The sequence below is a fragment of the Sylvia atricapilla genome, chromosome 7 (genome assembly GCF_009819655.1).
Source record: "Sylvia atricapilla isolate bSylAtr1 chromosome 7, bSylAtr1.pri, whole genome shotgun sequence".
Taxonomy (NCBI): Eukaryota; Metazoa; Chordata; class Aves; order Passeriformes; family Sylviidae; genus Sylvia; species Sylvia atricapilla.
The window spans coordinates 1,234,104-1,249,015 of NC_089146.1; the positions used below are offsets into that span (position 1 = coordinate 1,234,104).

At 53.6% G+C, this 14,912-nt stretch overlaps 1 protein-coding gene across 1 annotated transcript; it reads left to right on the top strand.

The window, feature by feature from the left end:
• Positions 1–9,539: 9,539 nt before the first annotated feature.
• LOC136363790 (maestro heat-like repeat-containing protein family member 7) lies at positions 9,540–14,153 on the top strand. Its single transcript, XM_066323271.1, is given in 13 exon segments — positions 9,540–9,657; positions 9,960–10,024; positions 10,139–10,402; positions 10,647–10,795; positions 11,050–11,197; positions 11,403–11,647; positions 11,649–11,810; positions 12,091–12,205; positions 12,391–12,528; positions 12,764–12,940; positions 13,071–13,226; positions 13,385–13,486; positions 13,704–14,153. Coding segments are annotated over 13 exon segments (2,289 nt in total).
• The last annotated feature ends 759 nt before the right edge of the window (positions 14,154–14,912 follow it).

Here is a 14,912-nt window from a genome sequence, read left to right on the forward strand (position 1 = left end):
ACAGCCACCTGCCCTGGGGCCGCTCCCAGCCCAGCCAAAGTGGCCCAGGTTGGAAGCAATCCCTCGCCCCAAGTGTCTAAGACGGCCCTGGGACAGGATCTTTTGGAACGGCTCACACCATGGGCAAACGCTGCCCTGCTCTGCAGGCTCAGGGCAGCAGAAGGAGCCCCCAGGGCTGCCGACACAGCCGCAGCAGGAAGGGCACGGGGCCTTGCTCAGAAGCTGGCACAGCCTCCTTGGGACACGTCCCACCTGGTGGCCACCCTAAAACTGTGGGTGTGACACAGACAAGGAATGTGTGGGCCAGGGCACGAGTGCTGCTCTGACCCCTGGGGCCAGGGGAACACTGAAATCTGCAGGTGTGGCAGAGTCCCCGCCCAAGCAGAGCTGCCAGTCCCCTTGAGCCCGGGCAGCGCTGGTGTCATCTGCTGCCCCAGAGACCTGTGCCCTGGGGGGCTTCTCTGCCACAGGGAGCCAGAGCCAACGTGCACGGGGGGCTGTGCTCCTTCTCCTGGGGCTGTTGGCAGGAGCACCTAGAGCTAATGTTGGTAACACTTCATATCTGTCAGATGATGTTGCTCATTCCTGGAATGATGGTTTTCATGGAAGGGAGTGGCAGTAGCAGCAGAACACCATCCACTGCTGATTTTCCTAGGATGGTTAGATTGTATGGAGACACTGTCATGTTTAAATTGTGATCTTCTGTCTGTTCTTCTGGGGAAAACATAAGCTCCGTTTCTGATGTTCAGCATTACAGTTGCTGTGTGTCTGTGTTGTAGTTGATGCACGCCAAAGATTACCTCCAGACTCAAAAGCCTGAAAAGTCACAGGGCTACATCTAATATTAGTTCTTTTATTCTTCTGTTTTCTAGAGCCTGCTGATCATTTTCAAGATTTTCTCCCTATCCCTAGGCCACATTCCCCTGACGTTATGTTGTTACATTAGTTTGCATTCAGTGAAAGTACCTGCAGTGACCAGTCCATGAAAGCCCTGGGAAAACTTGAACTCCTGGGTGAACCCAGGCAAAACATTGATCTCCCATATCTGAAGCCATTAACTGCCAGGAACTGTACCCAGTCTCATGGCCTGTCCCCTGTAAGTTTACTGATGCCATTTTAAAAGGGCTCCAAGTGGAAACAAGTTTTAATATTTTTGTAACTTCTGCATTAGCATTAAAATCCTTGACCAGACAGATCACATGTCAACATTTTCAGGATTTTTAAATACCAAAGCTGTCCTTTTCACCCTGAGTTTTAGTGTCTCTGAACAGTCTCAGAAGGTTTTAGTTTTAGACACTACAGAAAAAGTCTCTGGTGTTCAGCTATGCCATCCCATCAGCATATACTCCTGATGATTACTGTAGGCAGGAGCAGCAAACCCAAGAATGAGCCCAACAGGCTGTTCCTGTGTTCTCATCTCCTGCACAGCACTAACTGGGCATTATACAATGGATACAGGAGCCTCAGGGTGCACAGGGAGCCACAGAGACTTGGGCCTTCTGAAATGGACCAACCTGCTGCCTGTGCCTGGGCTGCAGAGAGCTGAGCTCCAAGGGGATGATCTAACAATGGCTGAATGGACATACCGTGGACATTTCATTGGAGACTCCTGTTCCTAGTTCTGTGAGCTACAATATTCACCTGTAACCAGCAGATTTTTTCGTGTTTGCTTGAAATTCAGGAGAGGAAAAGGTAGACATGGAAAAGTGTTCATCCAACTCTAGGGACTGCTGTGCCTGCACACCCATGTCCTAATGGCAGGCTGGTTGGAACTGGATGATCTTTACGATACTTTCCAACACAAATGCTCTGGGATGCTTAGATTCCCTAAGTGGAACTCAAAACTGAGCTATAGAAGTCCCTGCTTTTCTTCAGCAGCTGCTGCTTCTTCCTTTGTTCTGAGCAAGTCCAAGATTTTGCTTCAGAGCTCATGCATGGTCTTTAAGGTGCCTGCATGGAGGAGAGGGAGGGTCGCTGCAGCACAGGGCTTGTGCCCCATCAGAGTCTCTCCCTCATGATGGCCCCAGTGCCTCCGCCTCAGGACGCCTGACTGTGGAAGGTGAGTCTGCCCTTGAGTATGGCCATCGCAGTCATTCAGGGGCACAGGCTGCAGCTGAAGCTGCCAAGCATTGCCACGGGGCTGGCAGGTCAAGAGAAAGCTATTGTGGCCAACTCTGCTGAAGCCTTTTGCCAACCCACGGGCAGTTGTGCTCACAGTGTTCCCCCTTTCGGCATCCTGACTGGTGTGGATGCTTCGTTGTGCACATGCTGCTGTTCCTGGCACACTCTGGTGCTGTTTCTGTGGGGTCCTGAGTGACTTGGGTAGCAGTGACCCTGCAGCCCTACTCGAGGAGATGTCGCTGCCCTCCCCACGGTGGCAGCAGCTCTGTGGGCCCAGAGCTCTGTGTCAGGGTGGCCTTGGTCACAGCACCGTGGCCTGGGCAGTCACGGGGGCTGGGGCTGGCCGCCAGCCCTGCCTCTGCCCTTTATTGGCAGTGCCCAGTGGTCGTGCCCTTGCAGTGCCCCCCTGCCCTCCCTGTCCTCAGCCAGTCCAGCCTGGACACCTTGGGAGAGTCCCCACCCTCCTGGTGGGGTGGTGCCCCTACCTGAAAGCCTCTGCCATAAAATGAATAGAATGTGAGGAATTCCCATTTTTGCACAGTCTGTCATTTGTTAGGAAGGTTATGCTGTTTAGTTTAAAACATTATGCCAGTTGTACCCTGTCTGTTAAGAAGGTTATGCTCTTTGTACCAAGATTTGTACCCTCAAAACCCTATTCCAAGTTGTACATCCCCCAAAACCCTAGGTTCCCTTCACCTTCCGTCGGGCTAGGCTGTCCCCATTCCCCGCCGGCTCCTCGAACTGCTGGCCCCGCCTAATAGGAAAATCCAAGGACTCCCATGGTGCTCCGCTCCAAACCGAAGTGCAGTTGCCAGCAAAAGGACCCAAAAGCCGCGACCCAGCACAAAATCCAGATAAAAGGGAGACACTACAACACCGAGAGGACCCTCAGCTACCTGGGGACTGATTCTGCCACCTCACCATGACCAGAAAAAGACTATGCAAAGGTGACACCTCTAGACCACACGAGCCCAGTGAGTTCCTGGGGATTCCCGCGAGGCAGGAATTCCCAACTCTGCGGGCGAGATCAGCAGATTTGTCTGGCACCTCCTGCTCAGCAGTGGCCTGAGCGGGAGCAGCGACGGCGCAGGCGACCCCTCGAGTTCCCCCTTGAAAGAGCTGAGTAATAAAGGCCTTTCAAAGGAGCAGGTCTCCTGGCCCATTTTTAATAAGCCACAGGTCGGGGAGAAGCTTTGGGGAAGAACCAGAGCAGCCGTGGCAGGAACAAGGCGGCTGCCTGGGGGCTGCTTATGGCCTCTGACACCCAGTTCTGTGGGGCTTCCCACCAGCCCAGCCCCTCAGAGTCTCCCCCAGCCTGGCCAACCTGCCCGGCAGCAGAGGTGCAGCCCCACACGAGCCTGATCCAGAGGCACCTCGGAGCCCTCAGCAATCCAGCCAGCCACACACGGGCAGGAGGACACAGACGGCGGTTCCTGGCGGGCACTGGGGTTGTGGCCATTTCAGGGCACTGATCTCACAGGGATCCCCACAGCTCTGGCCCCTGCCCGCCCACTCTGTCAGCAGTGCAAAGGCTTCAGCACAACCACCAAGGGCCTAGGGGCTTCTGGCCATTTATCCCTGCAACACTGCACACCTGGGCAGCTTGCTGATCACAAGCACCTTTTCCCCCTCTTCCCTTATGCCCTGCGGACCATGGGCACCAAATGAAAGGTCCTGGGAGTCTGTGTATTAGATACAGTTCTCATATTTCCAGGCTGAAGGAAATAGAAGTGCTTGCAGAAAAGAAATGTTCCCTACCAAGCTCATGTTATAAGTTCATATGATATTATTGGCTTTTTGCAAATTTTAAATTAATACTATATGTATAACGCTGGAAAACTTTCCTGTATGAATTTTTTTTTCTCTTAACAAAACTTAGAAATACTAATGTTGTAAATATATGTATTTCTTGGGCTATAGCATGGTATTAAAATGGAAACTATGTGACATAGAATGCTTCTGTTCATGTAGCTAACTCAAAGAATGGTAAAGATAATTAGAAAATTTGTCGCATTCTTGGATTATCCTATCTGGATGGGCGAAGCAGAGAACCCCTTAAAACATGGGAAGCTGGACAAAGCAACACAGATCCAACCAATATGGTTAACATACGTTCTCCAGTTCTTCTGTCTAAAATGGCAGGTTATATACACTTCAGGATAGTTTACAATTACAAGTATTTCCTCATTGGTATACAACATAAGGAAAAATGCAAACAGACATTTTTTATCTCATTCTTAAGGTGGCTGAAGTGTTCACTCTAAAAACTATACCTATTAATACCTAGAAAAACCATTGTTCCATGTTCATACCTTAACATAATTTCTAACTGTGTCACAGGCTTCACAGGCCTGAATCTGGGGCCCAGGCTGGGGCAGCTCAAACCTCAATCCAAATATAAATCATCCCCTCGGTCTCTAAGAAATTCTGCTACAGATGTGAGTCATTGAAAACCGATATGATGACGGACAAAGACCCTCTAACTGAAGTTAGAAAGTGGTATGTTTCTTCACTGGTGTGCAGCACGGGAGTCATCTCCAAAACGTGTGACCACCCCAAACACGGTGGTCTTTGCCCTCTATTTATTTTCCAAGATCTTACATACAATACGTAAGCATAACCCCAGCACCTCCCATCAACGTTCCGTATTAAAATGAGGCTTCACTCATTTTATTAAAATGGTCCTTCAGTCGTGCACAGTTCTTCTCTTGAATAGGGTTGGTGGTCCCGAATGGGGTCAGTGGTCTCAAGGGATGAAGTCAGGAGAGTCTTCAACAGGTCTCTGTGACCTTCTGGCACAATCCAAGATCCCCTGTTTTGTGACCGATTGATATAAAGTCCAGGTGCTGGCCATTGTTCTTACTGGTAGCAATCTGTTCTTTTAACGGTTCACTTACACCACTCTTTTCTATAAACATGCTCATAATAAAACAATTAGCTCCAGCTTAAGCATCTAAGAGTGATTAATCCATTTACTTATCTAACTTACACCCTGATCAATAAAAATTGCTTCTGACTCTTAGCTAAAATCTAAACTCTTTAAAATCATGATTCAGATGAAGATGGCAGTGACAGACACCAGAGCTCCAGGAGAGGAATTTATTGATCCTCTGTTATCAGGGAGTGCGGGGACAGCAGCATGGAGCCACAAGGGGAAATAAAACGTTGATTTGACCTGCAGGATGGAATGGGGGCAGGTCAGGGGAGTTGAAGCCAAGCAAAGGAACATCTAAACTCAAAGGAATGTTTGAATAATGCACAGAGATCTATGAATATGCAACAGGCAAATGCATTTAAACAGTGTGTTCCAGTTAGTAGGCATGCTCTTGTCTGAATGCCAAACACCTGGCTGTAATTTGTATTTTTGTTTTTGTGTCTCTTACTGTCTTTTTATTAAACCTTTTAAATATTACCAGAAATTGAACCTCGTTTTTCATACTGGGAAGGCCCTGGGAGACAGAGCCTCCCAGATCACCTCTCCATTGAGCTCCAGCAGCACAGACAGCTGCTGCCGTGTAGAGAACACCATGTTACCCAAACCCTGCACAGCTGGTCTTGGAGCTGCTGAAATCTGGAGTATGGGACTCTCTCTCTGGCTCTGAGTATACAGAAGGTTTGAAATACCAGGCAACTGATGACAGGGCTGATGTCATCTGCCATGTCTTTGAGGGCTGGAAAACAGAGGAACAGAGCCACGCTCACATCCTGGAGCTGCGGCGACCCGAGGAGAGCGCCCTGCCAGGGCCATCCCAGCCCGCTATTGCCATGGCCAGGAGGGAGCAGGGGCCAAGGGGATCAGCCCGAAGCTGCTGGACACCAATTCCCCACTTGCCCCTGAATTAATTTCTCGTTTTTTGTCTTTTTATTATTTTATATCTTCTAGGATTTCTTTCCTTAATGCCTTTAAGTGTCTATTTACAGGCTCTCTCAGCCTCTGAACTTTCTGCCTGATATCTGGGCTAGATTGCCCTAACATCAGGGAAAGTAACTGCTGCTTTCCCATATCTGACGAGGGATCTAGGGCTGTGTATTTATGCAGAGCTGCTCAGAGCCTGTCTGCAAAGTGGGTGATTCATGCTGTCCCTTTTTACCATTATATATTACTGACCAATTTATTGCTTTTGGAATAGCATGTTTTAATTCAAATTTGACGGGTTCCCAGTGTCTAGTTGACATCACATAGTTGCCTGTATCATTCAGGTCCCACAAAGGCTTTACAATAGGAAACAACTGGCCCACTGGACTTTGTGAGGCTCCACTAGCAATCTGTCCCTGCACATGTGCTCCAGCTGTCTTTATCACCAGCTCTTTTTCTGTTCTTGTTAGCTCTGTCAACATGAAATCACTATCAACTCAGTCTGAGCCTCGATTCTTGACTATGAATTCAAACCTTTTTTCTGCTTTGCTAGGGTTTTCTGCCTTTTAACTTTTTCCTGCCAGCTATTCAGCTCACTAGAAGAAAAGGGAATCTTCACCTGCACAGCTTCTCCTGTGAGACCCACTACTTGCCTTAAGGGGGTGCCTAAAGGCAAAGCTTTCTTGGTTTTGTTCCTCCTTGTTGTCACTGGGGTCCCTGAACTTGTCCCCTCACCAGGATTAGTCACCTCATTCTCACTACCATTTGGGTTTAACTGAGGGGGAGAAGTGCTTGGATGAGTGGGAGTGTAGAGCTGGCCTGGGGTAACACGGCTGAAAGTCTTGGACATCTGTAACACTGTCTTCCTCGTGCTTTTTCACCAATTTCAAACATCTCTGCCCTATACTACATGCTGAACAACATCTCTGTCTTTCTCGCCTGTTATCTCTTTCCAAAGTTAGGACCAAAGGGTTCTGGGGGCGACAAATCAAAGCCACATTCTTTCTGCCACTCAGATTGATTCTTCAGGGTAAAAAACATGTCTCCAAATATCAATTGTTCTCATTTTTCTTCTTTTTTTAAAAAATAACCGCAACTGTAACAGGATAAACATATCATAATTTTAAGTTCCATTAGGGGTCACTTTTCACCACTTTCTAATTTATATTAAGACTACCGTTGGTGACAGTATTTAAACAAATGGCCTTTCTTCCAAAAATTACCCTCTGGGATTCCTCCCAAATCTTTCTAATGTGATGAAATACAGTCTAGTGGACTCTTTTTAAAAACATCGTTACTTCTTGAGCTATTCATTCTTAATGCTATCTAAATTTCCAAACTTATCTGTATGTATTAGTAATTCTTCTCTTTTCCTTCTCTTCATTCCCTGTATACTACACTTAACACACACTGGCCTTCTCTGAGTCGCCCAGCACCAAAATTCTATTTTACAGTACTAACAGGCAATGTGAACAAAAGGATTACGCATTCCACACAATCAACAAGGACTTGGGGTATGACAGGACAAAAAACAAGTTTCTTACTACACTGCCTAAAGTAATCATCAGGACCATATGCTGATGTAAACCTAGAGTTCACAACCCTTGACTGCTTACATGATGTCTGAAACCTCCTGTGACTACTCTGTCTTGTTCCAACACTTCTCAAATGCAGACGATGCTGTTGGGGCTTGGGATCATCTCCTTGAGGAACCTGTCGCAGTGCCTGACCATGCTCTGGGTGAAAAACCTTTTCCTGATACTGAAACAAAACCTGCCCTGACCCAGCTCCCTGCCCTTTGTTTGAGTCCTGTCACTGGTCACACTTGTCACTGTCACGGTGCAGAGATCTGCACCTGCCCCTCTGATTCCCTCACTCCGGAGGATGTTGAAGACCACAATGACTCCCTTTGCTCTCTTCTTCTCCAGGCTGAACAGACTAAGTGACCTCAGCTGCACCTAGGGCTTCCCCTCCAGAGCCTGCCACGTCCTTGGAGCCCTCCTTTGCATTCTGTCTAATGGCTTAATATCTTTTTATACTGTGGTGTCCCAAACCGTGCCTATTTCCAGTGATGGGCTACTCCTTCAGGCTGCTGGCATCATCATCAGAGACAGAAAACAGCTTCTCCTCCGAGAGTGATCCCTATCCTCTGCACTTCCCCACCTGTCAGCCTCAATGTTCACTGAAAATTGCAAGTTTGCGGCCCTCCATTGCTGTGCTCTCCAGGGATGCAGTTGTGTTTGGACATGAGCTGCCACAACCAGACATGCAAAACTGGAGCACAGAATACCAGAGTCTGGGAGGATTCTTTATTTTTCCTGATTGCAGGAAAGACAGTCAGAAAAGCATAAGGAAACATATCAGAGTCTCTGTAAAATCCAGTCATCCTGGGAAACTTTGTAGCAGATGCTGTTCTGGTGCTACTGCCACTCCCTTGCATGAAGAAAAGCAATTCAAGCATCATCATCTGAACAGATACCAAGTGCTGTCAGCAGTAGCTCTAGGTACTCCTACCAACAGCCCCAGGAGAAGCAGCACAGCCCCCAGTGCACATTGGTTCTTTCTCCCAGTGGCAGAGAAGCCCCCCAGGGCACAGGTCTCTGGGGCAGCAGATGACACCAGCGCTGCCCGGGCTCAAGGGGACTGGCAGCTCTGCTTGGGTGGGGACTCTGCCACACCTGCAGATTTCAGTGTTCCCCTGGCCCCAGGGGTCAGAGCAGCACTCGTGCCCCGGCCCACACATTCCTTGTCTGTGTCACACCCACAGTTTTAGGGTGGCCACCAGGCGGGACGTGTCCCAAGGAGGCCATGCCAGCTTCTGTGCAAGGCCCTGTGCCCTTCCTGCTGCGGCTGTGTCGGCAGCCCTGGGGGCTCCTTCTGCTGCCCTGAGCCTGCAGAGCAGGGCAGCGTTTGCCCATGGTGTGAGCCCTTCCGAAAGATCCTGTCCCAGGGCCGTCTTAGACACTTGGGGCGAGGGATTGCTTCCAACCTGGGCCACTTTGGCTGGGCTGGGAGCGGCCCCAGGGTAGGTGGTGCTGTGTCTAAGGGCCCTTTGTGACACGCTGGAGCTCCATGGTCACCATGGCATGGAACGGTACAGGGTGACCAAGGACCGTTGGTGACACGTGGTGACAGGTGCTGGCAACGACGCAGCCACGCCACATTCTTTGGAGCGGGCGACGGGACAGGACGCGCCAGAGCAGTGCTGTGAGGAGCCCCCGCACAGCGCACTCGTTTGTGCCTGACCCGGAGCTTTTCCGAGGAGTGACTGGTGCAGCTGACCTCACGGCCAGACTGCAAGGCCTTGTGATTCGGAGGTTTTCCAAGCCATCTCCTATCGCAGTGGCCTGTGCTCTCCAGGCCACACTGTGGGATTTGGTGACCTGAAACCTTGACGAGGAAATCTCCTGTCGTTGTGGCAGGAGCCCTCGAGACCGGAGAGCAGGACGTACTGTCCTGCAGCCTTCCTGAGGCTTCTCTGTCGCAGGTGCTTTCAAGGCACAACTGCAAAACTCGTTGACCCAGAGCTTTCCTGAGGCCTCTCTCAAAGGGGTGCTGCGGCATGGCAGGCAGATTTCTTGGCCTGTCCAAAGTATTCAGGGGCAAAAGAAAGAAAGGCCCTGGAGCTGCCCCAGCACAAGAGCCTGAAGAGGTGGAGCAGTTCAAGACACTGCAGGATGGTGAGTGGAAGAGCTGGGCCACTGCACGATGGCTGCAGACAGCTTGGCCCCATCCCATCCCATCCCATCCCATCCCATCCCATCCCATCCCATCCCATCCCATCCCATCCCATCCCATCCCATCCCATCCCATCTGCTGTGGACATGCCCGGGGACAGGACAGAAGAGGGGCTGGGGCTGAATCTCGCAGCGCCCTTGCTGCATCCCCTGGGGCAGTCCCAGCCTGGGGAGGACAGGGCTGGGCCGTGTTCTCCGGCCTCTCCCGAAGCCCCTCAGCTCTGGCTGCTCTCGCTCTTTGCCAGATGCAGGCACAGACCGCACACAAGAGAAGGAGCCTGCCCGTGGCTTCTTCCGAAGAACACTGAAGGTACCTGCAGCCATCCCCACCTGGGCTGGGCCTGCTGTCACTGCTCAGCCGAGCACCACGCTTGGAGCACTCCATGCAAAATGTCTCTCTTCCCTGTCCTTTATTCTCCTGCAGATGTTCCGGAGGTTCCTGCGCATTCGGCGCAGAAGGATCAGCCCCACTGCAACAGAGGCCGAGCCTGACTGCCGGGTGATCGAGCTCCAGGCAGAGCCTGACGTCAGCCCAGATTTGGATGAGGAATTAGAACGTTCAGGCACTGCACTGGAGGATCACGGGGCAAAGGCTGACACGGCTGTGCCTGAGGATTTGGCCATCACAATTGTCAACACTGAAGCGACTCATGGCATCGGATATACTGGCACCACAGCCACTCCCACTGTGATTCCTGATCCCACTAGGGTTTTTTCCCAGATGAGTGGTATTTCTTCTGAGCAGCAGGTAAACAGCCTGGGGCCAGGGCTGGAGGCCTTCCAGGATCGTGTGTCCCTCCAAGCCACAGCCACTGGGCCCCCTCAGCCTTTGAGGCCAGCACAGTGTGGCAGGAAGGGAAGCACTTCTTGGCGGAAGCCGAGGAACTTGCTCCCTTGGACAGCGCTCCAAGTCTTCCCCATGCCTCTTCCAGGTGCCAGCCATTGTAAGGGACATTTACAAGAGTTTGGCATCCCAGGAACATCTGGATCCCAGGCTGCCCATGAACATTGTGAAGTTGGCCAAAGAACACCCAGCTGACGTGGTGCTGACCCTCCTGCGCTGTGCCCCAACGTGTGACAGGTACGGGGCCCGCCTGCCTTGAGAGCTCAGGGCTCACCAGCCATTAGGGCCATCGCCCTGCACGGCCTGTGCAATGGGCTCTGCCAGATAGGCAGAGAGGTCCAGGACCCTCGGGCCCCTCTGTTTCCCGAGCCTGCTGCCATGCTCCCTCCCTGCCCTTCAGGGCACTGGGGCTCTCTCACCTGGCCTCCAGAGCTGCACAGGGCATGGTAGTGTGACTGAGATGCCTTTGACACACAGCTCTGATTCCACAGAGCTGCTGCAACGATCTGGAGAGCCGTAGGCTCATCAGGACCAGCGATGGAGAAGGTGCTGCCAGAACTGGCCCGTGTAATGGAGCACTGGCCACTATACAAGATGTGCACCTCTGATGGAGACAACAAAGACGTTTTTGCCCTGGCTGTGAGTTTCTGGGCCTTTGCTCACTCCCAGGTGTCCTCTCCAGCAGCTCTCCATCCTCTCCCTGCCTAAGGCACTGGGCTGAAACCTGGGCTAAGGGCAGGCTCAGGGGGCACCAGGCCCACTGCTCCCTCTGCGTCTCTCCCCTGGGGCCCTGCCACATGGACACCTCAGCACTGAGTGCTCTCTTGGGCTGCTTCTTTTCCAGGCTACTCTGGTGCTCTGGGTGATTGTCCAGATGCCTCAGCGCCATGAGGCACTGATGCATGCTTCCTACCCTCTGTTTACGGCTCTGCTCCTCCATGTTGTCATCACCACACAGCAGATGCCAGAGGAAGTTGATCACTTCTGGAGAGCATGCCAGCAGGAACACCACCTTCCCAACAACCCCAACAGGTCCCGGTCCTTCTGTCCTTCCCATGCCCTTGTAGCCAGTGTGAGTGCTCCCAGTGTGACCCAGGCCTTGCTCTGCACACAGGTTTGCAGTGCAGGCCATGAAGGCTCTGCTCCGCTGTCTGGAATATGATATTGAGTTGATGGCAATGGAGCGCAAGCGTGGATGGGACACGATGCTCTGTGCTGACACCCAGCACTATGCCATGGGTCTGCTGGCCAGGTGAGACCCCCTTCACCCCTCTGTCCCCAGCATTTGTGCTCTGTGCTCAGGGTGCCCCCCATAGTGCCTATGCTCATGGCCCAGAGAGCCTCATCACTGAGGGACGGCTGAGCAGACTGGAAAAGGCTGGGAAAGGCTGGGTGCAAGGAGGATCCACCTCCCAAAATGCCCACATGTCCTCCAGGGATGCTGGGGAAAGACCGGACATCTGTGAGTCAGTCCTGGGAAAGGTTTCCTTCCCTCCACCTCAGGCTCTTTGTGCCTTTTTGCCCCCCGACAGGGAGATGCGCCGTTACTGGAGCTCTTTGTGTTCCCATGTTGCATACCAGATTATCCTGAGGCTCAGCAAGGAGCAGCCAAGCTGGGATCTGCCTTTACTGGCATTCCTTGTGGAGGTGAGCCTGAAGGCCAGCGCTGCCTGGCTGAGCTGCCTCACAGCTCTCTGCCCTCTCGTAGCCACATCCCGTGCCTGGGACGGCGCCCTACGCCCTGTGCTGCTGCTGCTGCTGCCTGGGGCCGGCCCTGTGCGGTTCCGGGCTCCTGCCGGCCGGGCCCTGTGTCACTGCCCTGTGCCTTTCAGGTCCTCCAGTGCTTGGACGTGACCAAGTGCTGTGACACAGTCCTGAACGTCATGTCCAGGTACCTGCAGAGCGCGTGCAGGGAGAGGCGTCGCCTGGCGCTCAGAGGTCTCGTGGTGCTCAGCAAGGAGCCCTCCATGGTGAGACGGGGGCAGCGGCTGAAGCTGCACTGGGGAGAGCAGCCCCGTGGGCTGGCTGGGCTTCAGGAGCTGAGGCAGCTGCTCCAAGCTCTCCTGCCTCAGCTGCCCGAGTGCTTTGGGACAGGCCTTTGGCCTCTGGGCCATGCGGCAGCAGGCTGCACTTGCAGTGCCAGGGGGCCGCTGTTGGTGGTGCAGCTGTTCATGGCTTCACAGCATGGCCTTGTGTTCCACACAGGCCAGACCTATACGCAGCCTGTCTCGAAGTTTTCTGGATCTGCTGGGCGATGCAGATGGAAACATCGTCAGCATGTCTCTCTCTATGTTCATGAATATGCTCCAGAACAAAAGTCTCATGATATCTAGCACTTCTGCCCTGAAGCTGGCGAAGCCACTGCTGCCACTCTTTGAAAACGTAAGGCTTTGTTGCCCCCAACAACAGGCACTGGTTGCTGCCAAGAAATGTGCTCTGTGGATTTTGAGGCTTTTGCCCAGGTGGGCTGGAGAAGTTGGTATTTAGGTCTTTCCCCCCTCCTTTCTTCCAGCTGAACAGTCACGTGCAGCTCCTCTCCATTCAACTTCTTCAAAAAGTGATGGAGTTGGTAGTGGACGAGGGGAAAAAGACCCTGGAGGGAATTGTGAGCCAGAGCCTACTCCCTCTCTTCTTGCACTACCATGATGAGAACCTGCACGTGGCAAATGTGAGGTTTTGTGCGATGCTGGTGCATCCCTGGAGGGGGCTCGGCTGCCTCCTGCCCTGGTGCCTCCCAGGCTGCAGCCTCCTCCTGGCCACGGCACAGGGATGAAAGTCCTGTGTCCTGGACAGTGGTGCCATCTCGGCATTTCTGCTGCTCTCCAGGCCGCTTGGGAAACCTTGCATTGTGCGGCCAGGTTCTTGATGAAGACACATCTCCAGGAGGTGCTGAAGACAGAGCAGACATTGAAAATCACTGAATGTCTGGTAAGGATGGCCTGGAGAGTATCCCTGCCCCTGGTGCTCAGTGTGTGGTGTTGGCAGCTGCGGCCCCTTGCCCAGCACTGCAGCCAGGGGCTCCAGCCTGCGCCCCACACGCCGCTCCCTTCCCCGGGCCCCGGGCTCTTCTCCAGGCTCCTGTGGCCCCGAGCCGGGTGCCCGTGGAGCCCCTCTGCCAACCCTTCCCTGCTGCCGCTCTCTGCAGCTGACAGACGACAGGAGCCGAGCGGCCGAGACCCTGCTCCAGGCCCTGCCGTACCTGGAGAGCCCACAGGAGCCCCTGCGAGAGGCGGCCCTCAGGTTCATCGGTGAGCCACGGGCCCGGGCTCCCTCCCCGGCCCGCCGCAGCTCGGCCCCCGCCCCGACCCCGGCTGCTGCCCCGGCTGCGGCGGCGGCCGGGCCCGGCGCCGTGGAGCCCCGCCCGGCCTCGGGGCCGCCGCCGCCCTCTGGCAGCCGTGCCCTGGGGCGGCAGCGTGCGGCAAGGGCCCGGGCTGAGCCCTGCCGGGGCAGGAGGCCGTGTGGCCACAGGGCCGGCAGCGCCGCCGGCAGGGAGCCGTGCCGCTGGGGCCCGACAGGCTCTGTGTTCACAGGGTCCGCCAGGGAAATCTTGAGAGGGCAGAAGGAAGCGCTCCATGTCGTCAGTGAGCGTGAGTGAGGGCAGAGCGCAGCGGGGGCTGCTGGCGACAGCCGCAATCCCTGCCCCGGCTGTGGAGGGCTTCGCTCCCTCTATGGGACGAGGGATGGTGTGGGCAGCGAGTTTCAGGGACACGGTGGGGATTTGTGGCGAACAGCTTCCGGCTGATCCCGTTGGCCCCTCCTCTCCCGTGGCAGCTCTAAGAGGCGAGAGGGGATGACTTTGGCAGGAGGGTCTCCTGGAATTATCGCAGATGCAGGCCCAGACCGTCTGTTCCCCCAGAAAACACACCAGTTCATCCCACTGAAACCTGAACATTCAAGCCCAGTTTGGCAGAAGAACTGAGGAATTTGGTTTATCTTCAGGATCCACTGGACCTGTGGGAAGAGGACACCATCTCCCACTGCCGCTGCAGCTCCAGGCACAGCTGAGGATTGGCACAGCTGAGCCTGTGGAACGCCCGCGTTGCTCCAGCCCTCTCCCTCCCTTTTGACAGCTCCTTAGCTCCAGCCCTCAGACCCTGCCCATCCCCTTTTTTCCCTTCCAGCTCATCCCTTTGCTTTGCCTTTAATTAATAAACACTTTGGCTTCTTCACTTTATCTGCATCTCTGTGGAGCTGAAGCGGCATCAAAACGACACACAGGCCTCTGCTGCCATCCTCTTCCACGCCGTGTTTTGTGCAGACACAGGGGGGAGCGAGGTCACATCAGGCAGGAAAGGTGCCTGTGCTGAAGGTCCAGTTCCACACACCACTGTGGAGCTGAGGGTTTTGCTGCAGA